At 46.5% G+C, this 25,418-nt stretch overlaps 1 protein-coding gene and 1 long non-coding RNA gene across 2 annotated transcripts in view; one reads left to right on the top strand and one right to left on the bottom strand.

Annotated features, from left to right (window-relative positions):
• Positions 1-2,231: 2,231 nt before the first annotated feature.
• On the top strand, positions 2,232-11,631 carry LOC310758899. The gene is made up of 3 exons (XR_014546074.1): positions 2,232-3,381; positions 9,911-10,193; positions 10,333-11,631. It is a non-coding gene; the product is annotated as an uncharacterized lncRNA (long non-coding RNA).
• Positions 6,280-25,418, bottom strand: part of TTC7A (tetratricopeptide repeat domain 7A) — a 185,034-nt gene continuing 165,895 nt past the window's right edge. Inside the window, exon 20 of the mRNA XM_083605066.1 lies at positions 6,280-6,608. Within this exon, the coding sequence (XP_083461192.1) occupies positions 6,387-6,608 (222 nt within the window). The 3' untranslated portion in view covers positions 6,280-6,386. The remainder of the gene's footprint in view (positions 6,609-25,418) is intronic.

Here is a 25,418-nt window from a genome sequence, read left to right as displayed (position 1 = left end):
ACAAACTAGTTTGCAAATAAAATCAGATATTATGTGCAGCTTCCTTGAGGATGCTACATTTTAGAATGGTGGCTGGCTGCAAGAGGGGGAAACGGTAGTTTTGTTTGGAATATTCTGAAGCCGTTGGGGAAACCGGATGAACTTTAGTCCCCCATATGGCTGATGAACATCAGTCAAAAGCTCCTAAACTAAACCCCGTTTCGGAAAAGATGTAACCCAACAAAAGTGAGTCTCAAAATAAAACCTACAGAGTGTACATCAACAGGATTTGTGTTTGTCATGAATAGTAGTAGTTTCATTGCTTTCAATGGGATTCAAATGCAACTAGATTTTGCTTGATCGTGCCTTTTAGGTATAGTGTTTTTCCTGTAGAAGGACAATGAGCAAATCTAATAAATAGCAACAGTCACTGGAATATAATAGGAGAAATATTTGGTTTGCTCCTCTGCACATGAATAACACCTCTTAGAGACTCTCGGATACAAAGGTGACATTTGAGATTTCTACAGCACTGAATGCAGGGTTATGCCAAAGTCCTGGTCTATAAAGCATTATTCCAAGGTTGCTTGCCACTCCCCAACTCTGGGAATGATACCACATGAGTACGTGGCATAATTTATGAGCGTGCTGCATTGTGAAGGCAAGGGCTTCCCTCCACATTGCCACCCCACTGAAATGCCAGTTTTCGCCTCCAGAATATGGGGTGCAAAAATGAAAAGGGGGCCTTTTGGCAGGTTGCTAGGGGTCAGAGATTGGGCTGGGCAATCAAAGCAGGTGCTATGCCATTGAACTACCATATGCAGTGATGCTTCATCACTTTCATGATTACACTATGATTAACGTACACAGCATAAAACAGGCCTCATTTTCTAACGCTTGGGCTGCAAAAGCCTGGTCTAGGCTACTGAGGTGCTGTTAGTCCCTGAGAACGAGAGAAGTGAAGTAGTTAAGGGGCTCTATCCCTTTTTTAATTATTTTTTAACTGAAGCCTTTAAAAAAACCTGCTAGTGGGAGTGTATAAACTTTGATAATAGTGCAACAGGACTTTGAAAGTGCACACATCCTCTTTCACTGTTTAATGCAAAAGGCCTTTGGGGGGGGGGGAATGCACTTGCTCAGGTGAGTGAATTGCAAGAAAACAATCAAAAGCGACTTGCAAGGCCACTGAAATACCAGCATAGCAGTTCCCTGAAGGCCTGTCTCCTCTCTCTGATTCCTGAGCTGGGAAGAGCAACAATCAAGAGCCAACAGGACCATTTACATGGAATGATATGTTTTTCTCCATCTGTGCCACAAACAACATATATTGCATGAAATTGCTGTTTCAACATCATATGGTGCAGGATTATGCGTATATCAATGCAAGTCCTTTTGTTTTGGTGACAAAAGGGTATGCTCATCGGTTGCAAGGAGTCAATAACACTTGTTTCTTGTGTGCACAGAGGTGCCTTGAGTTTGGTCCAGTATTTCCTAGAGCACAATATTGCAGTAGTCAGTTTTTCTAGATCAGGGCTGGGGAACCTGCCATCCTTTAGACTGGGGGTAGCTAACCTTTTGGCCAGAGGGACACATTTCCCCTTGGCTAATCTCCTGGGGGACGCATGCCAATGATGAGTGTGGCAAAAGTGAGTGTCACCCCACGGTCTTGCATACACGCTCTCTCTCTTGTGTGCATGCTCATGCACATGAGGTACACAAGAGGTGCCACACAGCTCCCCTCCTGGGGTGATCCATGCAAATCAGCTGAGGCACCTGGCGACTGATCGGATGCCCAGGGAGGGGCAATCGCCATCGCCATCTGGGCACTGGTCTAGGTGGAAAGGCTTAAGCCTTTCTGCTGCCCCCATCACTGTGTCTACATTAAACAATATATTTTAAGGTAAAGGTAAAGGGACCCCTGACCATTATTAGGTCCAGTCGTGACCGACTCTGGGGTTGCGGCGCTCATCTCGCTTTATTGGCTGAGGGAGCCGGCGTACAGCTTCCGGGTCATGTGGCCAGCATGACTAAGCCGCTTCTGGCAAACCAGAGCAGCGCACGGAAACGCTGTTTACCTTCCTGCCAGAACGGTACCTATTTATCTACTTGCACTTTGATGTGCTTTCGAACTGCTAGGTTGGCAGGAGCAGGGACCAAGCAATGGGAGCTCACCCCGTCGCGGGGATTCAAACTGCCGACCTTCTGATTGGCAAATCCTAGGCTCTGTGGTTTAACCCACAGCGCACAATATATATTTTAGCTTCCACCAAATTCTATTGGGTGTTGGAGAGGGGGAGGGGGAGGGGAGAAAAAAACTTGCTTGGGGTGATGCATCAGGCCTTCCAGGCCCAGTGTTAGCCATCCTTGCTCTAGATCATAGTTTCCCAAAAACTTGGGTCTCCCGCTGTTTTTGGACTACAATTCCCATCATCCCTGAACAGTGGTCCTGGTAGCTAGGGATGATGGGACTTGTAGTCCAAAAACAGCTGGGGACCCCAGTTTGGGAAACCCTGCTTTAGATGTTGCCAGACTACATGGGTTACTGTAACACCCTGCAATGGGCTCACAGAAGGTTGCGGGAGATTTTTTGTTTTGCCCTCAATGTGTCGCACCTGCTCCCTGTTGCTGACAAACATCCCTCCCCGACAGCAGCTGAACATCTATGTTACTCCTCAGTGATGCTCACTTGACTTTAGTAGCCCAGCTACTGAATGCACATGAAGTGCTCTTAGGACATCACTCGACATTGTAAGAAATGCGCTGCTGCTTCCCAAAACAGCACCCTCATGTCCCTGCCCCTCTCTGTGCCCCGCCGTGTGTACTAGGGCCCTGCGGGACTTGACATCTTTCCGCAAGGCCTGCAAGACAGAGCTGTTCCACCAGGCCTTTGGCCAAGGCGCAGCCTGACCCCCTCCTTCTGTAATCTTCATAGAACTCTAGCCCAATGGTTGCTATTAATTTGATTCTGAATTGATTTTAGAATGAATTGGTTTTAGAATGAATTGATTTTAGAATGTATTTCAATTAATTGATTGTGATTTTATGTAAACTGTGATATTTTTACTGTTGTTAGCCGCTCTGCGCCCGGCTTCGGCTGGGGAGGGCGGTATTAATAATAATAATAATAATAATAATAATAATAATAATAATAATTATTATTACTGGGCTGGATGAAAGGCCCTACTGAGGCTTTAGAGCTCTGCCAAATGGAGCTGCCTCCAGCCTGGTTGCAACAGTGCTCGTTCTGGCCAATTCTGCCTTTTCCGCCTGCTGCATCTTCTCCCTCTGCTAGGCCGCAGTGCAATAATTTAAGGCAGGGACTCTCATCAGCACCAACTAGCATGGACAATGCTCTTGGATGATAACATCTAGAGCAGGCATAGACAACCTTCGGCCCTCCAGGTGTTTTGGACTACAACTCCCATCATCCCTGACCACCTGTCCTGTTAGCTAGGGATCATGGGACTTGTAGGCCAAAACATCTGGAGGGCCGAAGGTTGCCTTTGCCTGATCTAGAGGGTCACAGGTTCCCCATCCCTGATTTAAGGCAACAATGCAGATATAGAACAACTTCCATGAGTAAACATATTTAACACTTTATATGCTCATTAAAACCACCACCACCACATAGGGGTATGATACAGTATGTTTTGACAGTTTTGATTTCAATGAAGGAACTTAGCCCCATGCTTACGTCTCCCAGTGAAGTCAACAGATTACCAAAGTGCTTAATTATGGCTGCCTAATGCCACAGAAAGAGATGGATGGATAACAGTCCTATGATGTACAGCATCAAAGTAAAACACAGACATATATATTATACCTACCTATCCTAAAAACATAAATGTTATCTAAAGTATAATCACTAAAACAACAAAGCTTGGTCAAATTATATGATCAGGTATTTTTCCTTGCAACAAATATCTAAAACAGAATCAAATATTAACAACAGGGAAAACGTGAACTGACAAAGGCCCTTGGTTTTGATATCCAAAATTCAGTCTTGCGGCTCGATGCCATTAGCACAGAGGCGCCTAATGTCTGTGTGCTTTGACAGCGCAGTCCCTTGAGTAACCCTATTAAGGCCTATGGGCTTCTTTCAGAGTAAGCAGCCAAAGCGAACCCGTTTTATTTCTCTTCCTATGTGTGTATATCTTCGTGTAACCTCAATCTGGAGGCTTTGTTGAAAAGCTGGAGGAGTTCCGGGCGCCATATTTTAAGGAAGAGATTGACAAACCGGAACACTTCTAACCTAGGATGACAATTGGTTTTGGAAACTTAAGTTCTGTGAGCAACGATGGAAAGAGCTGGGTATGTTTAGAGAAAACAAGGTTAAAGGGAGACATGACAATAGCTGCCTCCAAATAATTAAAGGACTGTCACTGAAGGATGGAGCAGACTTGTTCTCCAGAGGGAAGAACTAGAACAAATGAATGGGAAAGTCAGCTAAATGGCGGAAGAACCTTTCCTTACAGTAACAGAACGAGATGCTGGACTAGGTGGGTCATTGGCCTGATCCAACAGTCTTATGTTCTTATGAGCTGTTTGAGTGTAGAACAGATTCTGCCTCAGGAGGTGATGGGCTCTCCTTCGCTGTCAGTGTTTAAGCAAAGGCTGGATGGCCATCCATCAGGGGTGTTGCAGTAGTTACAACCTCCTCCACTGAGCACAGGGGGTTGGATTAAACGGCCTTCCAACTCTTTGGTTCTGTGTACCTGCAGAATGTGATAAATTCCTTTAGAAAATTGCATACATTCAGAACGGAACAAATCTTGGTTTTGAGGGGGAGATGGGCAGTTGGGGTATGGTGCCCCCTCCATGTCCTATTTTTTAAAAATAGGCCTCTTCACAATCCATCAGACATCCTTGGAAAATAAAAGCTGTGCTTGGGCCTAGTCCATTTGTTTAGATGGCATTGATATCTGGAAGAAAGGCAGCTGGTGCTGTGGAGCAGGGCCATGTAGAATCCTAGAATTGTAGAGCTGGAAGGTTGTCTAGACCAAGCCCCTTCAATGCAAGAATATGGTCAGGTCATGTAAACTACAGTCTGACAGACATAAAGAGAAGAAGAAGTCCTTCCTTTCAGGGTGCTGTTGATGGGGAAAGGCTTCACATTTTAGTGTGTCAGGAAAATTGCTATTAAAGCGAGAGGAGCAAAGCCACGAACAAGTCCGCAGTCCTAAACATTACTGAAACTATCACCCCCTCTATTCCCAATGCCATTGTTTGTGTCAGGAATAGGAAACCTCCAGAGGCTTGGCTGATCTTGTCCCCCCCAGCGTGGTAGGGAGGGGTCCATTTCTCCCTCCGAGGCCATCCCCCCCCCAAACCACACCTATATGTCAACTGGTGACATTACTGGGGTTCAATCCTGCTGGGTGCTGCTTCTCCATAATGTTCCCTCTGGGGGAAAACGCCAGCGAAGCAGACCCCTCCTTCCACCCTGCAGGTCAACTCTGACAGGCAGAGGGACTGCCCACTTGTCAGCCGAACGCCACTGGGACATCAGGTGATTGACAAGTGGGTGGCCCCGCCCAGCTGTCAAAGTTGGCTGGCGGGGTGGTAGGAGATAAAAGATTTGGTCCACCAGGCCATCTCTGGCTTATGTAGTGAAAACACCAGCATCCACCCATGCACAGGGAGGAGGTATCAGTCAGGTTGGGAAAACTCCAGGATTTGCAGAAGTACTTTCCCATTTTCTGAGTAAAGCAACCCAGAAGTCTTATGCCAAGAGTGAACTGGCAAGGTTCCCCCACCCACACAAACCCTGAGTCTTCATACTAGTTAGTTTTACAGCTCATGCAATTTTTCTTGCTTAGGGGTGGTGTAAAGATGACAGCATGATGCAGACTTGGGAAAGGCCTTGTATTGCTCATCAGCAATGTCACAGACACTATCCAATAGGTGCCAACAATATGCGCAGAACCGCATTATGTTAGGCTTGCAAAACCCACCAAGCTGATTCAGCCAAGGAAATTGTAACCTGCCAGGCATGTGACATACACTCCCCACTCCCCAATCTGCCATCAAATGTTCCATTTTTGCAATCTGAAGAAAGGACAGGAGAGTATACAAGCGCCTGCGGCACTGCCATGCATTCTGGATGGCCCGTGTTTTTGGGTGAAGGGAAGTTCAAGGCAGCACTGCAAATTGCAGCAGCCCCAGCAGCCAGAAAAATAATCACATTTCCCCACCAACAATAATATATATTGCAATCTGCATGTTGGGAAAACGCATTATCCCTGAAATAGAGCCACTTCCTTGGGTAAAGGTTTCTGAATTCTAGGTTAACAAAAGGAGCCACGTATATATATATTTATTGCACTGTAAACAAATTGCTTATTTGATATGTGTGCTGTTGGAACTACCTCCACGGAACGCATGTGCATGGAAGAAATTCTACGCCATCACAGTTCCCTGGGGATGACCGTGAACGGCACGACGGGGCTGCTGGATTCGAGGTCCAGAGCCGTCAGGAAGCACTCCACAGCTGCTTCGTTTTTCCCCTGAGCATGAAGCACTTCTCCAAGGCTGTTCCAGGCTTTGTGGCTGGTGCTCTGTACCTGGACTGCGTCCTGCAGAACCTTCTGAGCCAAGTTTCTCCGCCCGAGCCTGTTCAGCACCAGCCCCTGTCAAGGAAAAGCAACTCGGTGTTAGCGCATAATAAAACCAAGCCGTTCAGTAGTGTGTCCGGTTAGGGAACCAGACAGGAAAATAGGAAGTTGCCTTCTGCAGAGTCATCTTGCTCATCCTCCAACAGCATCCTGCTCCAACCATCCAGATGTTTTGGACCATCACACACACACACACCCCCCCTGGCCATTGGACATGCTGTCTGGGGCTGTTGGGAGTTGCAGGATAAAACATTTGGAGAGCACCGGGTTGGGGAAGTCTGATCCAATCCATCACACCGTACATCCTGGTGGCAGGCCTGCTTCTTCAAACACAGTGGCAGGGCAGGATGTGCCACTTTAAAAAAGTGGTGCCATTTTAAACTATACCCCATATTTTTATTATCTAGTCCTCCAGGGTGGGTACCTTTTTTCCAGTTGCAGCTGGTAACTGGAAATGTAGTGCAGCCATAATGTGTCGGCATAATAAAGCACAAGGAAATGTAAATTTGTAAAACTTTTTAGGTAAATAGATGGCAAAAGGAGGACATATACGATACCTATGCTCAGTTTATCATTTATTTAGAAACTGCCTGCTATGTTTTTCTTCTCCCCCCCCCCAACTTCTTTTCTGTTTATCATACTTCTGTGTACTTTTGGTAAAAGAAAAAGAAAAGAGGGGGATACCATATACAGGGATAAAGTGGCAAGGAGTCCCAAACCCTCCTGTCTCCCACAGTTTCACCCCTGCAATCTGTCCCCTCCTCCTTTTTGCATTCAGGACTTAGTGAAACCAGCCCGGCCTTCCTGCTGACTGGAACTAGGAAAGAAACAACTGCTTGGAATAGTGGTGTGGCACTGGGGGACAAAATCCTTTCCCAGGGGGATTATGGCTGTGTACATACCGTACATTTAAAGTGCTCCCTCCAAAAAAATGCGTCTAGAGAGCTGTAGTTTATCCCTCACAGAACTACAATTCCCAGGAACCTCAAACTACAGTTTCCAGGTTGTGTGTGTGTTTCGTGTGTGATCCTGCTGCCCCACTTCATTTTAAGGGGGGTGGGGTGGAGATAACAGAAAGGGATATAAAGGCATGCAATTTGGAAAGGGAAAGGTTGTGGAGATAAGAGCTGAAATGGCTAGATCAATTTAGGAAAAAGCTAGACCACAGCTGGACAGAATAGCTGCGCAAGAAGTCATCTACACCTGGGGAAATCATCCAGCTGTTCCATTGTGTGTGTGTGTGTGTTCTTATAAAACAAACCACTGGGTTTTCTGAGCTCAGAACCTATCCACCTCAATGATGAATGGAAGAAAAAACATGGGGTGTTTCGTTCATGGCATTGCTCAGATGCCCTGTTATTCTGCAGTAAATGCCCATTGTGGAAGCAGCTCAGGGTATAAAAATGCTGATAGCTTTCTGGGTCTCAGGACTGGGCTGAAGGATTACAGTCTCTTTTTCCATTTTTTACAGCTCTGTATTTTTGACTCCCTAAAGCTGGTATGACATATAGCACTGAACACTTTGTTTCCCTGAAGAACCCACCCCTTGAGAGATGCTGAGCTCTGGCAGAATTTTACATATCCCCACAGAGTCTGGCAAGCAGTAAACAATGCCTTCATGTTGTTGCCATGTAAGAGTCCAGCTGGGATCTGCCCACGATGCAGAATGGAAAGGGGGTTGGGGAGAGAAAGAAGGATATTCATATATCCTCCCGCGAAAGGGCAATTTACATTTTTAGCTGGGCATTTTTTTTTTTTGGTAGGTTTCCTAATGAAAGTTCAGTTTCTCGGTTTCCATAGAAACTCCTCTTGTTGAGGTGCATGAATAATTTTTATGAAATCAGCAGAGATCTAGGGAAGAGTAGCAATTAGTATCCTGTTTTTATTTTTATTTTATTTTAAAGCAAATAATTAACAGCGTCACCTCCTCTGGGCAAGGTGGAATGGCTTTTCTGTTTTGTTTCTCTACATGAGTTTTATTTATTTTCCTTAGACCAATATATAATCTGCTGGGAGGTGAAGCCTCAGGATGTCAATTATGAGTCCTGTGAATTCCTCAGGGGCTCTTAACTCCTGTTTGCATCCAGTCACGTCCCAAGTTAGAAAAGAATGTCGCTGTGTTTGTAAGACTATAAGGAAGAGGGCTGCTGGATCTGACTAAGGGTCAACTTGGTCCAACAACCTCTTTCCCACAGCAGCCGATCAGATGCTTCTGGGAGCTCACAAGCAGGCAGAAAGGAAATTGTCCTTCACCATTACTAGCCACCAGAATCTGGTGACATAATGCCTCTAAACTGGGAGCATCCATTAAGCCAGCAAGGAGGATAACTGTTGATAGACTCATTATCCATGAATGTGTCTAACCATCTTTTAAAGCAATTTAAGCCAGCAGGTCCCATCGTCACATTTTGGTTCCCTAAGTGAATTCTGCGTTGTGCAAAGAAGCGCTTTCCTTTTCGTCTGTCCTGAATCACCAGCCTGCCGCTTGGTTTTGCAGGATGATCCGGTGTTTTGAGAGGGGAAGTAAATGGCTTCCGCTATCCAGTTCCACCACGCATAATTTCAAAAACGCTGCTCATGTCCTTTCTTCCATTACTCCCTACAACCTCTCTATTGGGCCTTCAGTCAAAACTCTCCCCAGGCTACCCCCATCATGACCCTTCTTCACTTGAATGTTCCTGCCTGGCTGAAATATGTCCTTGGACTCTGATAAAGCCTCATGCTTACCTACATAGAAGATAAAATCATAGAACTGTAGAGTGGGAAGGGACCCGAGGGTCATCTAGCCCAACCCTCTACAATGAATGAATGGCAGCTGAAGCATCCATGACCCATGCCCACCCAACCTCTACTTAAAAAATCTCCAAGGAAGGAGCATCCACCGCCTTCCAAGGCAGTGTGTTCTACTGTCGAACAGCTCTTACGATCAGAAAGTTATTCTAGATGTTTAGCTGGGATCTCTTTTCTTGTAATCAATTTATCCAATTAAACCTACTGGAGAACCCGGCCTCTAGCAGCTGAAATATGAAATGATGCCCTGTCTGCATTGGGCAAGGTTGTCTGTATTACTTTCTGATTACTTTCATTTTTATATTTTTAAGTGTGAGCGCGCGCGCGCACACACACACACACACACGCACAAAAACATCAGAGAATTGGCATGGAAGGATGAGGAATTCTAAAAGATGAAGAAACAGAATAAAAGCAGGCCCATCTGAGTTATAAGAAGATGGAGAACATTGAATCTCCAAGGAGAACTGAAACATGAATGCTGTCAGGAGAGGCTACACCAGGTATAGGCAAACTCAGCCCTCCAGATGTTTTGGGACTACAACTCCCATCATCCCTGACCACTGGTCCTGTTAGCTAGGGATGGCGGGAGTTGTAGTCCCAAAACATCTGGAGGGCCAAGTTTGCCTATGCCTGGGCTACACAATGGGTCTTCATGTATGCCATGTAAAATGAGGAAGAGTGATGTCCATGCCCCTAGATTTTTAGAAATGTAAGGAGCTGTATTATACTGGCCATTGTGCCCAAATCTCAGAGTGGGCTGTGTGAAGAACACCAGGCGGCCATTTAGGGCCCCTTATAGCTATCAAGGTTAGTCATGCTGGCCACATGACCTGGAAGCTGTACGCCGGCTCCCTCGACCAATAAAGCGAGATGAGCGCCTCAACCCCAGAGTCGTTCACGACTGGACCTAATGGTCAGGGGTCCCTTTACCTTTATAGCTATCAAGGAATGCAAAACAAGGCATAAAAGAGAAATGCCATAGTTCAGCTGTAGAGCACCTGCTTTGCATGCAGAAGGTCCATGGTTCAATCCCTGGCATCTCCAGTCAGGGCTGGGATAGACCCCTGCCTGAAGACTTTGAGAACTGCTGCCAGTCAGTGCAGACATTAATGGACTAATGGACCAGTGGGCTGACTCAGTAGAAGGCAGTTTCCTTCCCATGTTCTTAACGAAGAGGAAAGGAGCGAAAGAAAGCTACCCTGCTCTTTCTGACATGATTTCCTAGGCAGAAGGAATAAAGCGGAAAAAACACTCAGATCTGCCCCCCCCGGGGAGGAGCCCCCCCTGACAATCAAAGGAAGCCTCCCATCTAGGGCACAAAGGCAGCCCACCGCTCCCCCCTCCCTCCGACTCCTGCTCTCTTTCATTTCGCCAAATGTTAACAGAACCCACTGCTAATGCCTTTGAAGCTTAACGATGATAAAACATTTATTGGCATAAAAGGCAGGCCCCTCGGCAGCCTTTCAGAAAAAGCCCAGCCTCTGATCCCTTCCCAGGGAGCCTCAGACAAACAGAAGAAGAGAAACGGGGAATTGGAGGCAGAGAGGAGAAAGAGAGGCCTTTTTATTTCTTCCAGTCCTGCTGAACGTCCTCAGAGCTTCACAGTGGGCTGCGTGGAATGCTCTGCAGATAGTCCTGCTTTCTCAGAGACCTAAATGGAAGCGGAGCAGCGAGCGAAGGAACAGAAAGGTGTGCCCCGTCCACGCATTTAAAACAGACGCGGCACAATGCGCTGCTTGTCTCCCAGAGCCAGCCTGCAGCTCTAAGGGCCACCAGCTCTCAGGCACAGAGGATGTTGCCACAGGGGCAGCTTTGCCAAGGACTGCAGCGGGGCCTTTGTCAAGCACAAATAAGAGTGCTTCCTGCTCCCTCCCATGCCAAAGGGCTGTGTCTGTCTGTCTGTCTGTCTGTGTGTTTTAATGCATGCTCAGGCTGTCCTCATGCTTATTCAGTGAGGCCAGCAGGATTCCACAAGGCTTCTTAGTTCTGGGACAGATGAGACTAAACATACTCCCAGCTGGCAGGCCGGCATGATGGGAGCATTGTTACGCTGTTTGCATTTACTTTCTGTATGCAGCGCCTGCCCCTTTCAATTCACTGTTTACCCAAATAACATTTCTTTCTTCCTCCAGCCCATTCTTTGCGCTACAGGACAGGCTTTGTATGTGTGTGCATACTAGGTGGAAACACTGTTTTGAGAGATGGCTTTATCCACCTGCCCCTTTTCTCCAAAGCACTTGACTTTCTTTTTGTCTTTTTCCGCCTCCACCCCCATCGATCTGCCCGGACGCTGAGGTCGAGCGCTGAGGGCCTTCTGGCGGTTCCCTCAGTGATAGAAGCTAAGTCTACAGGGAACCAGGTAGAGGGCCTTCTCGGTAGTGGCGCCTGCCCTGTGGAACGCCCTCCCATCAGATGTCAAAGAGATAAACAACTACCTGACATTTAGAAGACATTCAGGGAAGTTTTTGATGTGTGACATTTTAATGTATTTTTAATCTTTGTTGGAAGCCACCCAGAGTGGCTGGAGAAACCCAGCCAGATGGGCGGGGTACTACTACTACTACTACTACTGATAATAATAATAATTGGGGGGGGGAGGTTGGGGTTGTGGGGTCCATTGATTCTACAAGCTGCGGGGCAGGGGGAGAGGGGCATTGTTGCTGGCATCCATCTGTCTCAAGAGACAATGGAGTGCGCCTTCAGGGGTGAAGTCAAACCGCTGCATTTGCAGCACCAAAGTCACCTCCCCTGGGGCGCAACCCTGGGCAGTGTGTATGGAGGTCCTGGGCTGCCTGGACAACAAGACCTCCTTCTTGGCCTCGCTGATGTGGTCCAAAGGAAAGCAGAGCAATACATTTGGCACCAGCTTGGCTGGAGGAGTTGCCAGGAGGCGTACAAGGAGCCATCCAACCGCCTTAGGGTGAGGACCAAAGGTGGACAAACTACCCCAGAAGGAGCACGGCGTAATACCCCTCTTCTCACACCCCAGGCAAGGGGGGGGAGGGGATCTTGTTGCAGCAGGAGGGGGAGACACCCATGCCTCTTCACTAGCCGGACTCATCTCCGCCTCTTGGCCTCTCTCCTCTCCTGCTTCAGCTTCTGCCTCTGATTCTGGACTACTCTCTGTCACAGTCTCTCCCAGCTCACTAAGCCCTGTTACCTGTTCAGCTTCTGACCCTTCCTCCTCCCAGTCTTCTCCCTCTGACCACTCATTGTCGTCTCACTACCACTCCCTGAGCTCTGAGCCTTCTTCCCTTGGGGGTTCCCCAGCTGGTTCCTCCCACCATTTCTCTGCACCCAACCAGTCCAGGGCTGTACCACGTTATATTGGCACACCCGGATCAGATGCTTGCCACTCCCACATTCACAACAGGCTTCCACATCTCTGTTCTCAGCTCCACAGCTTCATAATAAGACAACTCCTCTTCCATGCTGCTGTTTCATCAGCCAGCCAGCCAGTGCAGCACAAACCTGCACATTCAGTGAATTCCACAATAATCCTTGGCTTCAAACTCCACAGTGATGATGTGCCCTTTCTCTCCCTCTTGTCTCCTCAATCTCCCTTTCCCTTTAAGAGCTCTCCAAATTCTTTGTCCTCCTCAGCGAAGCCTGTTCTGGCATCAGCTGAAAAGGGCATTCTAATGCAGGCTGAGCCAGCCCAGGGCAATTCAAGCACAGAAGGAAAAGCTGAATTAATGATTTAAAAAAAGAGATCACCCATGACAGGAGGAAAAAGAGACACAATGCATAATGTAAGGCTCATCCTGCACATACCTAGGTAAATCTGGGAGGCAGAGCTGGGAATCTCTGCAGATAAAGCAAAATAGGTTATAGGACAGGGGTGGGAAATCTCAGGCTTGGTGGGGTGGTGATGAATGAGTCCCCCCCAGGTCTCTTTATGTGGCCATGCAATTCTCCCTCGACCAGGCCTCCCTCCTCAGGTTACACCACTCACTAAATGGACCTAGTTTGGTTTTAATCAAAGGGTCATCTAGTTTGTTGTTGTTTAGTCATTTAGTCGTGTCCGACTCTTCGTGACCCCATGGACCAGAGCACGCCAGGCACTCCTGTCTTCCACTGCTTCCTGCAGTTTGGTCAAACTCATGCTGGTAGCTTCGAGAACACTGTCCAACGATCTAGTTCTCTGTCGTTCCCTTCTCCTTGTGCCCTCCATCTTTCCCAACATCAGGGTCTTTTCCAGGGAGTCTTTTCTTCTCATGAGGTGGCCAAAGTACTGGAGCCTCAGCTTCAGGATCTGTCCTTCCAGTGAGCACTCAGGGCTGATTTCCTTAAGAATGGAGAGGTTTGATCTTCTTGCAGTCTGTGGGACTCTCAAGAGTCTCCTCCAGCACCACAATTCAAAAGCATCAGTTCTTCAGCGATCAGCCTTCTTTATGGTCCAGCTCTCACTTCCGTACATCACTACTGGGAAAACCATAGCTTTTACTATACAGACCTTTGTTGGCAAGGTGATGTCTCTGCTTTTTTCTAGTTTAGCCCTCTGCAATGCAGGAATCTCAACTTAAAACATCCATGACCGATGACCATCCAACTTCTGCTCAAAAACCTTCATGAAGTAGGGTCCCCCATTTCCTGAGGAAATCTGCCCCACTGCCAAACAGCTCTTACTGTTAGAAAGTTCTTCCTGGTGTTTAACTTGGAATCTCCTTTCTTGTAACTTGACTCCATTGGTTCGAGCCCTACCCTCCAGAGCAGAAGAAAACAAGCTTGCTCCATCTTCCGTGTGAGAGCCCTTGAGATATTTGAAGATGGCTACCATCTCTCCTCTCAGTCACCTCTTCCCCAGGCTAAACATACCCAGCTCCTTCAACCGTTCCTCATAAGGCTTGGCTTCTAGACCCTTGATCACCCTAGTTGCCTTCCTCTGCACACGTTCCAGTTTGTCAATATCCTTCTTAAATTGTGGTGCTCAGAACTGGCCACAGTATTCCAGGTGTGGTCTGAGCAAGTCAGAACAGAGTGATAATATTAATAACGGTACTATTTGTTAACAGGGCCTAGAACTATCCTCCACTCTCCCTTCATAAAAAATTAGGCACCAGGACCTGCCCTATATCTTCGGCAGTCAAGACAGCTGCAAATAATTCCTATCACTTCTGCACAATCTTCCTGTTCTCCATTAGGAGAAACAGTGCAATTCTATATGACTGAATGAGAATGATACAGCCACAATGCATGACATTGGCACTGATCATGTGGCTGAACATGGGGAGAGGGACCATAGCTTAGTGCTGAAGCACATGTGCTGCCCACAGAAGCTCCCAGGTCCAATCCTTGGTATCTCCAGCTAAAAAAGCTTAGGCAGCAGATGGTGCCATAGATCTCTCTCTAAGATCCTGGAGATCTGCTGCCAGTCTGAGCAGGCAATACTGGCCTAGACTGGCAAACAGTCTGATATGGTATAAGGCAACTTCCACCATACACCCAGCCCATGTAGCATCCAGTCCGCAGTCCGTAGAGAAGTGTCTCTTGCACCAACGAAGATGCACAATAAGGCCTGGAGGAGGGGTGGGAAACCTTTTTCTGTCGAGGGCCACATTTCCCCAAGGGTAATCTGTTGAGGGCCACATACCAGTGGTGGGTGGAGCCAAAACCCAAAGTGGTCGGGGTTGAAACCCAAAGTGGGCACCAGCCTGCTTCTCTCCTTCTCCTGGGCAACCCCTTTTCTTTATTTCCCCCAAGAAGATCAAACCTCTCCATTCTGAAGGAAATCAGCCCTGAGCGCTCACTGGAAGGACAGATCCTGAAGCTGAGGCTCCAATACTTTGGCCACCTCATGAGAAAAGAAGACTCCCTGGAAAAGAACCTGATGTTGGGAAAGATGGAGGGCACAAGGAGAAGGGGACGACAGAGGACGAGATGGTTGGATAGTGTTCTCGAAGGTACCAGCATGAGTTTGACCAAACTGCGGGAGGCAGTGGAAGACAGGAGTGCCTGGCGTGCTCTGGTCCATGGGGTCATGAAGAGTCGGACACAACTAAACAACAACAAATTTCTCTCTCTTTCTGCCACCCCCTTCTACCCCTGGTTTCCCATGCATAAAATTGGTTTGAAGGCCACAAGTTGCCCATGTTGGACATTGTTCTCTCTCTCTGTGTGAGAGAGAATCATTTGTTCCAGAAACAAGAGAATAACAGAGGAGAAGTTTCAAAAAGCAGCAGAAGGCTGAGGTTCTTTTTTCTATGCAAGGACATTTTCTGTGGGAACTGTTCTTTGGACATGCGCCTTCAACCCTGAAGGAAGGAGCTGCGTTGAGATACAACTCTGCTATGTATGGATACTGGCGCACAAGCACAGCAAAAGGGATGCCAGACCCAATCCTTCTAAATAATCCATCAGAGGTTGATGGATTGATCCAACAGCCCATTCCTAGCCAAGGGATTGGATTTGATACTGTGGGGCATGTGTTCATTTTGCTCGAGAGTTTTCTGCTCTCTGCAACCTCATTTCTTTCGCCTATTATTAATGACATCATCCATATAATTTACAGCCAGTCAGCCCCTTCGCACAGGCTGCGCTGCTGTAGCAGCTACTAGAAAATGCAGAAAGATGTAACCAAGAATGCATCAACCTTTGGGGGCCCTGGCTCTGCCGTGTCTCCTGTCCTTTGGGGAGCACTTCTTTATCTTTCCTTAACCTGAAATGATTCATAAATCATAACCCTTTATGCATCAAGAGGCATTCCTGAATTATATATAGCTCTGTATTTTCTATTACATGCTGAAAAGAGAAAGGATGAGAGAGGGCGTGTGTGTCAAGTCAAAGCGAAGATAAAGAATTAAAAACTTCCTATAAATATTGCATGCTACTTGATGGGATGGAGGCCCCGCTACCTACAACATTATGATATTAGAGAGCTGTAACGTATTTCACTGTAAAGTTCACTGATGTGCATTAATCCTAGTAGCTCCTGAGCTCTCCTCTACAAAATTGCAAGTGGTTAATGTCATAGCATATGCATGCTCATCGCTTGGAATCACAGAATTGTAGAGCTGGAAGGAACTCCAAGAGTCGTCTAGTCCAACGCCCTGCAATGCAGTTATCTCAAATTATTATTATTATTATTATTATTATTATTATTATTATTATTATTAATTTATACCCCGCCCACCTGGCTGGGTTTCCCCAGACACTCTGGGCGGCTTCCAACAGAATATTAAAATACAAAAACCTATTAAACATTAAAAGCTTCCCTGAAAAGGGCTGCCTTCAGATGTCTTCTAAAAGTGTGGTAGTTGTTTCTCTCTTTGACATGTGGTGGGAGGGCGTTCCACAGGGCGGGTGCCACTACCGAGAAGGCCCTCTGCCTAGTTCCCTGTAACTTGGCTTCTCGCAGCGAGGGAACCGCCAGAAGACCCTCGGCGCTGGATCTCAGTGTCTGGGTATCTATAGCTAGATTTTAGCTGTTGATCCTACTGAATAAGTGAATGGAGGAAAAGTACAACCTTGCCAAATGCACACATTTCCTAAAGTCTGCCTAAATAACAACTGTCTTGACATCTGACCCATTAGTATCATTTTACTGTGTGCGGCCAGGACACACCATTCTGCTGCTGGATCCAAATGACCTGGTTGCCCTGGAACAAGAGGAGTTTTTCCCCTGACCCCAGTTTTAATTCCCTTGCATTTGGATTCTGTTCAAAGCCTGTCTGAAAGGTCACTGCTCCTTAAGGAGTTGGCTTTTTAAAATAAAAATAAAAATATTTTGAGATATTAGAAACACAGGAACATTCTTGGGATTCTTGTCCAGGCCTGTGAGCTAACTGAACAGAAGCCTGGTGGAGCCAGTGGGGAACTGAATGAATCATCCAAACAATATTCTTGCAATTCCCATTTAGGACTGCCAGGGTACTGTCTACGGTGACGTGCATTTGCCTTGGATGCAGCAGGCAGTCAGGCCACTGCTCATTCCACTCCATTCCACCATATTATTTGTGCTGCCCCCTCTTCACCTCCAGCCCTGCTCCTAACCACACGCAAGACAAAGGGACAGGTACCGTAGATGCTCGATCTCTGCAGTTCAATATAGAATTTCAGAGCAAATGTGCATTTTGAGTTCCAGTCTCAGTGGGAATGCAGAGAATGTCTAGAGAATCCAGAGAAGCTTCTCTCCAGCCCCTCACTGCCCCTCGCTGCCCTGGACACTTCCAGTTAAACATGTTCCCTGGGTTGCCACCTGTTATGTACTGAGTTGAAAAGGATCCAAAAGGCAGCAGTCTGATTGGTCCTAGAACAATAGGATTCAGAATGCAGCAGTCTGATTGGTCCTAGAACAATAGGATTCAGAATGCAGCAGTCTGATTGGTCCTAGAACAATAGGATTCAGAATGCAGCAGTCTGATTGGTCCACAGGAGCCACCCAATCCAGCTCCAGGTGGAAGTGAATCTGCAACCAGATTGGCCTACAGGTGAATCCCAGAATTAGCCAATCACGTGGGGCCTATTGTGTAAATAATGTATATAAAGCAGACATTCTGGGGGAACTTCCATTCCTCCTCACCGCTATGAGCTGAATAAAGAGCATGAAATCCACTATCAACTCTGAGTATATTTCACCACCCATTCCCGCTCCATGCTTCATGTTAAATGAAGATAAACCAGACTGCAAATTTCAGCATGGGGTTTGCACAATAAGCAGAGGGGAGAGAAGCACAAGAGCATTTAGAGTAATGTTGAATCGAGGTGCTTTGGTGGGGCCTGTGTGTTAGTAGCTAAATACTGGTGGTTTTTGCAGTTAATTTAGCGTATCGCACACAGCTTTTCTTTTTATTCAAGCCTCAAGGTTGCCAGCTCTCAAAGGGCGAGAAGGATCGGTTTGCCAATAGGCCCAGAATGTCCATTTAAGTTTTAGGAACCAAAAAGGGGAGACTTGAGCAAAGCAAGAGCGATCGGTGTTCTCTGATTCTGTATCCTGACTCTTTCCCCTTCCCCGGCCTCTCTCGGTGGCCCCCCCTGGGATTTTTGCTGTTACATATGCCATGTTCCTGCAGCACAATAGCGCAAAGCAGGTGAACCGCCGAGAATTCGGCCAGGAAGCATCATCAGATGGTGCAGTGGCTCAAGGGAGAAATTTCATTGCTTAGAATGGCCTGATGAACATGCTGCGGCCATATGTTGTGGCCTATGGGGTCATGTGCAAATGAGTGAGGAAAGCATCCATGAAGACCTAGGCAGTCATGTGCCCATCCCTCCTCGAGTTTTACAATGAGAAGCACTGTAGGAAGAAGAAAAATCTCAATACGGAGACTGGGACAATCGATCCCTGATCACTGAAACTCCCCTCTTATTTTCTCTGTTCTGCAGGCAACTCAGCAGCTATAGTTCACTGTTAGAAGGAGTGGTTCCTATAAAATTCAGGTACAGTATACGACTTCTTTGGCAAAGGCCCAGACACTACAGAACTGGATACAAGTCACCCACAGAGAGGTAGATTTATGCCGTGACCATAGTTCCAAGATGGAACAAACTCAGATGTATCAAACTGTCTTGTCAACAACAACTGTACAACCTGTATTTTCATAGCGGAAAAGGTCTGCTATGCATTTGCATTTAATTCTGTGCATCTGCTCAAGATTTGTTACACCTTAAATTAATCGTTCAGTTGTATTTACAATCTGGAAAGTATAAATATGGGGTGGAATGCAGAGAAGAAATGCCCAACCTCAAGTTCTCCTGTTTCTAGTTTCTTCAGTGAGGGGTCTTAAAAATATGTTTGTAGGCATGAGGAATTCAAATCTGCTATTGTTTTTGTGATTGGACAACCGTTAGCTTGGCAAGTCTTTGTTTGATGAAGAAGCACATAAACTGCTTTCGAAAAAACGAAATAATTTTAATTTTACCTTCTGAGTATGTCAGGTAATGCCATAACAACAACAACTATTACAGTGGTACCTCAGGTTACATACGCTTCAGGTTACAGACTCCGCTAACCCAGAAATAGTACCTCGGGTTAAGAACTTTGCTTCAGGATGAGAACAGAAATCATGCAGCAGCGGTGCGGCAGCAGTGGGAGGCCCCATTAGCTAAAGTGGTGCTTCAGGTTAAGAACAGTTCCAGATTAAGAACGGACCTCTGGAATGAATTAAGTTCTTAATCCAAGGTACCACTGTACTACAATTGCAAGTACTTGGCAATAATTTGTAATGCTTTTTATGCAATTTTGCACATGTTTTACTTACCAAGCAAAACTAAATAATATCTTTTGAATTCCCAAGTCATGTTACAACTTTTTAGCACCCCTCATTTTTGGAATTTAGAAGTTGAAAATTTCAACACACCCTAATCACCTGTGGCACAATCTGCTTGACTAGCATTCGAAACAGGGATTTCATTCGCTGTGCAGTGGTAGGAAGAGCTGGGTTTTAAATGTTTGCTTCTCGAATCAGCTAATGGGTCTGAACAATTCTCTTGCCCTCTCTCTTTATTTGAGCATCCTTGGGGGTGAGAAAGTTGCAGAGAAATGTCATGGAGGGATCATGCAACACAAGTGATTTCAACTACTGTAGTTTCTAACGTTATTGTTGATGCAGTCTTGGGTGGCAGCGGGCGTGGGGGTGGGCATAGATTAAATGAAATCAGGCAGAAAGTGTCAGTCAGAAAAGGCATGGCTAGTACGATGAGGAAGCTGGAGTGCCAGAAAAATTTGGAAATAGCCCTAAATTATTTTACCTCTCCAGTCCCTTTTGCACCTTATAAAAATGATTTCGGTGCTACAACTAAAATTTCAATTCTATATACAGTACATAATTAGACATTTAGACAGGGATATATAGATGGATAGATATAGATATATATGTTGTCAGAGCCGCCCGAGGTCCCAGCTCACAAAGGACCAACGCTGCTTCGTTGTTAAGTACAAAAGTCTTTATTGAAGTTCAGTTTCACTTCCAGAGCCACAGCGCGCAGCTCTACGTCTCAACTGTCAGACCGCTGATGCTCCGTCTGAGTCTCCTCCCCCCAGACACCAATTTAAGACTCTCGCCTTAGTCCACCTCTTCCTCTGTTCCTTCCGCCTCTGGTTCCGCCTGGCCGTTGGGGTCTCGCCCTTTCTAGACTCTTCTGACGCTGAGTCCCCTGAGCCTTCCCCCTCCCTCCGGCGGGCTTTAGGAGCTGGTTCCCCATCCGGGTCTCCTGCTGTTCCCCGCGCCTGTACATTTGAACTTGGCGCGCGCGCCCAGCCGGTAACTTTTCTCCTGACCGTTTCACTGCTGCTGCTGTCACTGCTTCCCCCTCTGGGGGGGCTAGCTGCAACTGACCTCCCCTCCGTTGGAGGCGTGGTCAGCCCTGACTCACTTTCTCTCCCCGCTGGAGGAGACGCTGGCCCTGACACATGTGACTCTTCCCCCCCACTACGCTCTGGTGGGGAAACTGGTCCCGATCCCCCACTGCTGCTTTGGGGTTCCCCTCTGGCTCCTTGTTTCTGGTGCGTCCCCCCTGGGACCCCCCTTGCCCTGACCATCGGCGCCCCCTTCTGGGAATCTTCTGATTGGCTGGAGAAGCTCATGGAATCTCTCGGGCCACTGTCATACTCCCCTACGCTGCCCTCGGATTCTTCCCCTTCGCTCTCCATTTCCTCTCTCCCCAGTGCTCCTGCTCCTGAGCCCCTGACATATGTATTTAAAGAACAAAGGTACTTTTAGAAAATGCAATGGAAGAATAGATTCCTGCCAGAATTCAGACAGATAGAAATGTTTCAAGATCAGGATAAAATGAACCAAAGCCAATTAGTAAAGACAGACACTTCATCCTGCATTCAGATGCGGTTAGCCTGTCATTGTGCCTATTTCTGCAGGCACAACACCTCAAGCATACGGAAACTAATTTGCAGAACTGCTCTGCCATTGCTCCTGGGATTCCTTTGTTGTTTGCAGCTAGGATGTTGCCCAGCCATAAGCTTTGCTGTATTAATAGCCCGCTGAGAGTGAAGAGCAGATCTGGCTGCCAGTCTCACAAACCAGCGTGTGCCTTGCCTCAATCCGGCAATGATACGTGCCCCTTGCCCAGCCCCTTCACCAAAACCCCCCCTCACTACAGTGAGAGGACCTCCCTCTCTTTCTGCAGCCATGGGTGGTTCCCAACCACCACCAATAATTATGCAAGTGAAGGAGACCAATCACTGAACAACAGGATCCACATCCCAGATCTTTTGTAGGGACATTGCAAGGTCTGAAGCCTGTTCCGTTAGCATGACTTTTCATACAGCACGTTAGGAATTACGGTATACTCCTGCGGAAGTACTGACCACTTTTAGTTACCATATTTTTTGCTCTATAAAAAAGTAAGGGGAAATGTGTGTGCGTCTTATAGAGCAGATGCAGGCTGCGCAGCTATCCCAGAAGCCAGAACAGCAAGAGGGATTGCTCTTGCTGTTCTGGCTTCTGAGATTCAAAATATTTTTTTTCTTGTTTTCCTCCTCCAAAACCTAGGTGCGTCTTGTGGTCTGGTGTGTCTTATAGAGCGAAAAATACGGTAAATGACTTCACAGTGCAATAGATTCAGGCATCTGTTGATAGGACTTGCGAATCTTGAGCAGCCTTGAAGCTGGCTTGAATCTGCTCTCCAGTATATTTTAAGCAGTACTTCGGAAAATAAAATGAAATCAAATCAGAGTTTTTCTAAGAATCCACTCCACTAGCTGGATTCCGGAGCGGATTATGTGGCCTGATCAGTCATACAGATTTCCTGAGTGGCTCAGAAACACTGTTATTCTACATTCAATTTGTTACTCATTTCCCATCAAAACTGTTGTCAAGGAATTCCCAGCAAGGAACCTTTCTTTCTTTCTCTCTCTCTCAGTCTACATCTGATGATCCCCGGGGGAGACTGTAAGCCTTTGCTATTTAATGAGGCCTTTGATTAATTCGTTTAGTTACCTTCGCTACCACAGAGGCAGGAAAGCTGTCAGGCACATGGCACCGAGCACACCGCATTGATCTATGCATCAGGACATCTCAATCAGCTGCGCCTTTAATGGGAACAAGGCAGCTACGGCTTAATTCCGCCGCTGAACATTTGCAGGAGGGTTGGTGCTAGCCTTCTAGCAAAGCCTTGAACTGCCACTGAGATGAGCGTACTTTCAGTTGACATAAGAAGAAAATAAGCACTGTGGAATGCAACCAATGACTTTTGCATTCTTAAGTAGTGGTAAGAAATGTTGCTACTTCTTAGTTGCTGAGCTGCTGTGCAGGGGAACCATTGCGGTGCAGCAGGGAAGCGTAGTACAGTGGTACCTCTGGTTATGAACTTAATTCGTTCTGGAGGTCCATTCTTAACCTGAAACCGTTCTTAACCTGAGGTACCACTTTAGCTAATGGGGCCTCCCATTGCCGCTGTGCCACCGGCGCGCAATTTCTGTTCTCCTCCTGAGGTAAAGTTCTTAACCCGAGGTACTACTTCTGGGTTAGTGGAGTCTGTAACCCGAAGTGTTTGTAACCCGAGGTACCACTGTATGTTGAAGCACGACGTGAGTGGTTAGATTTCAACTTGTAATAAATTAATAAATGGTAGGATTTTGGTTATTTGGGGGGTACTGAAGGGAAGATTGCAGGCCAGTGGAAAAGTACAGGCTAAGCTTTCTTTCCAAGCCAGCGGCTCACCTGGGAGAGAGGCAATAACATGACAAAAGGCTGCACTGCCGTGGGGGAACAAATCCCTCTTGAAAGGACCTTGCTGTAAGATCTGGACTCCCTCCATGCAGACTGAAGGTGTACATAGGTGAATACACCATATTTCTTAAAGCTACGACAGTCTCCACCCTGTCTCAATTCTCCAAAGGAGCACAGACCCCGGGGGGAGCTCATGGAACCCCCTGTCATATTACTGCGGCTCAACAGAGAGTGGGGGGTGGCATACAACTTCTTTTTCAGTATTATCCATCAAATACACATCCTCCAATATATCTCAGGCTAACTCCCTTTATCCTCACAAATACAATATAAAATTGGTTAGGGAGAGGGAGACCAGCTCAGGGTCAGCTTCTAGGTTCAAATCCTTATTCCATTGTTGTTGTTGTTTCTAAACCATGCTTCATTTGAAGATCACAGGGTAGTTTACAATATAAAAATGCAAAAATGCATACCATAGTAACAACCAAAAACAATACCCCGCCACACACACAGCTTAAAAGGCCACAGATTGTCTAACTAGCCTGAATAATTTTTATTATTATTTGCAAGTAAGAGCCACTGTCATAGTGCTTGGGGACATGAGCTTGACAGCTGTGTTGTGGCTCTTTCCCCCTGAAGCCATTTCCCCGAGGGGCACAGAGGGGTGGAGCCTACTGGTTTAGCGGTATGGGCAATATGTGTGAGTTTCCTCAAGGACCAATATTTTATCTTATCAGCCAGGCCTGAAAAGGGCGAACGTTTTTCAGCGGGTTTAATTTAAGTACGCCTTGCAGCTCATAGACATGGTTCTTTGAGGCTAGCGTTCTGTTTCCGTAAACAGATTTGGAAAAGCAGGATTAAAAGGAAAGGAAGCACGGAACTCAAAAAACAAATCACGGCAATCTGCCCCATGGCACCCAAAGACACAGACACCTTCCAATTGCTTGTGACAGTTGCCACCAAACACTTCCATCATCTTTGATTCTAGGGAGGCAATGAAGACCAAAGCTTCCTCTCAAAACTAAAAGCAGGAATGCTCTCTGCTGCAACTGTTTCATGAAAAGCCTCTCCAAAATATTTGGCAGGGCGTGTGATATAGACACACGGTCTCAGAGTGCATGTTTTCCCCTGACCGGGCAGCTCCCAAACCACACACAGAGACCATAGGTTAATACCCTCTCAACAGTACAATGGTAAAATGCCATCAACAGGTCCTTTGAGAGATTTTTGGAGGATTCTCAGAAAATATAACCTCTGCTGTGCTCTCTTCATCAGGTCTGGGGCGCATTTTCCAATACCTTCAATATTAATGAATTAACTTACTTCCTAAAATTAACATATTGCTTCTTCAACCCCAGAGGTCCTCATGGAAACAAACAATACACAGCCAGCTTGAGAATTTAGCGGGGTAGGAGAAGTCATTATTATTATTATTATTATTATTATTATTATTATTATTATTATTATCATCATCCTTAAGAGCCTTCTCTGCGTATATCAAGCGCTTCACAATTTCTCTCCTGTTCAGAGATCTGCACACTTATTTTAAAGGACAATTAAAAAAATTAAATCCTTTGTGTACAGCTACAGTCATCTGCACCACCCACAGGAGCTGTTATTCCGAATGCCCAGAGTTCCTTTCCGAAGGTACGTCATACATATAGAATTTTTCACTCTAGTACATTTTTTATGAATGAACCCTGGCTGCATCCCTGGCAGCGGGAGGAAGCTTATTTTTCTCAGAAGAAAGGTAAACAGCGAAGCACCTTTCCTGACACGTGCTCTCTCCCGACCCCCCCAGCCACTGAATGGGCTCCTGCAGAAACGAGCTGTCGCATCTGTGGAGCTATTGTTATACTGCCTAGTTCCTCTGCATAAATGAGGTCAGTGTCTCCAAGTCACAAGGCAGACCATACCTCTAAGGAATAAAAGATGCACAGGCCTTAGCTGTAATGACATGGGGATTCAAGCACTGATGTGCGCTGGGAGCATCTGCAGAAGCTTGGGCATGTTGTGTACGCTTCTCAGGTGTTTCCTCTCTCTCTGTGTGTCTCTGTGTGTGCATTAATTCATAGGCTAATTCCCTTCCTGACGACTTTCCTGCTGTTATGCACAGGCAAACACTGATTCATTTCCAGGGGAGCTGGGGGGCAGGAATACACCCCACTGTGGTTCCTTTATGACAGGGGTCAGCAAACTTTTTCAGTAAGGGGGTCGGTCCACTGTCCCTCAGACCTTGTGGGGGGCTGGACTATATTCTGAAGAAAAAATAATGAACGAATTCCTGTGCCCCACAAATAACGCAGAGACGCATTTTAAATAAAAGCACACATTCTCCTCATGTAAAAACACCAGGCAGGCCCCACAAATAACTCAAGAGATGCATTTTAAATAAAAGCACACATTC

This window comes from Podarcis filfolensis, assembly GCF_964270895.1.
Source record: "Podarcis filfolensis genome assembly, chromosome: 3".
In the NCBI taxonomy this organism is placed as follows: domain Eukaryota; kingdom Metazoa; phylum Chordata; class Lepidosauria; order Squamata; family Lacertidae; genus Podarcis; species Podarcis filfolensis.
The sequence above is the reverse complement of the archived record's forward strand: the minus strand, read 5'-3'. Positions and strand labels throughout refer to the sequence as shown.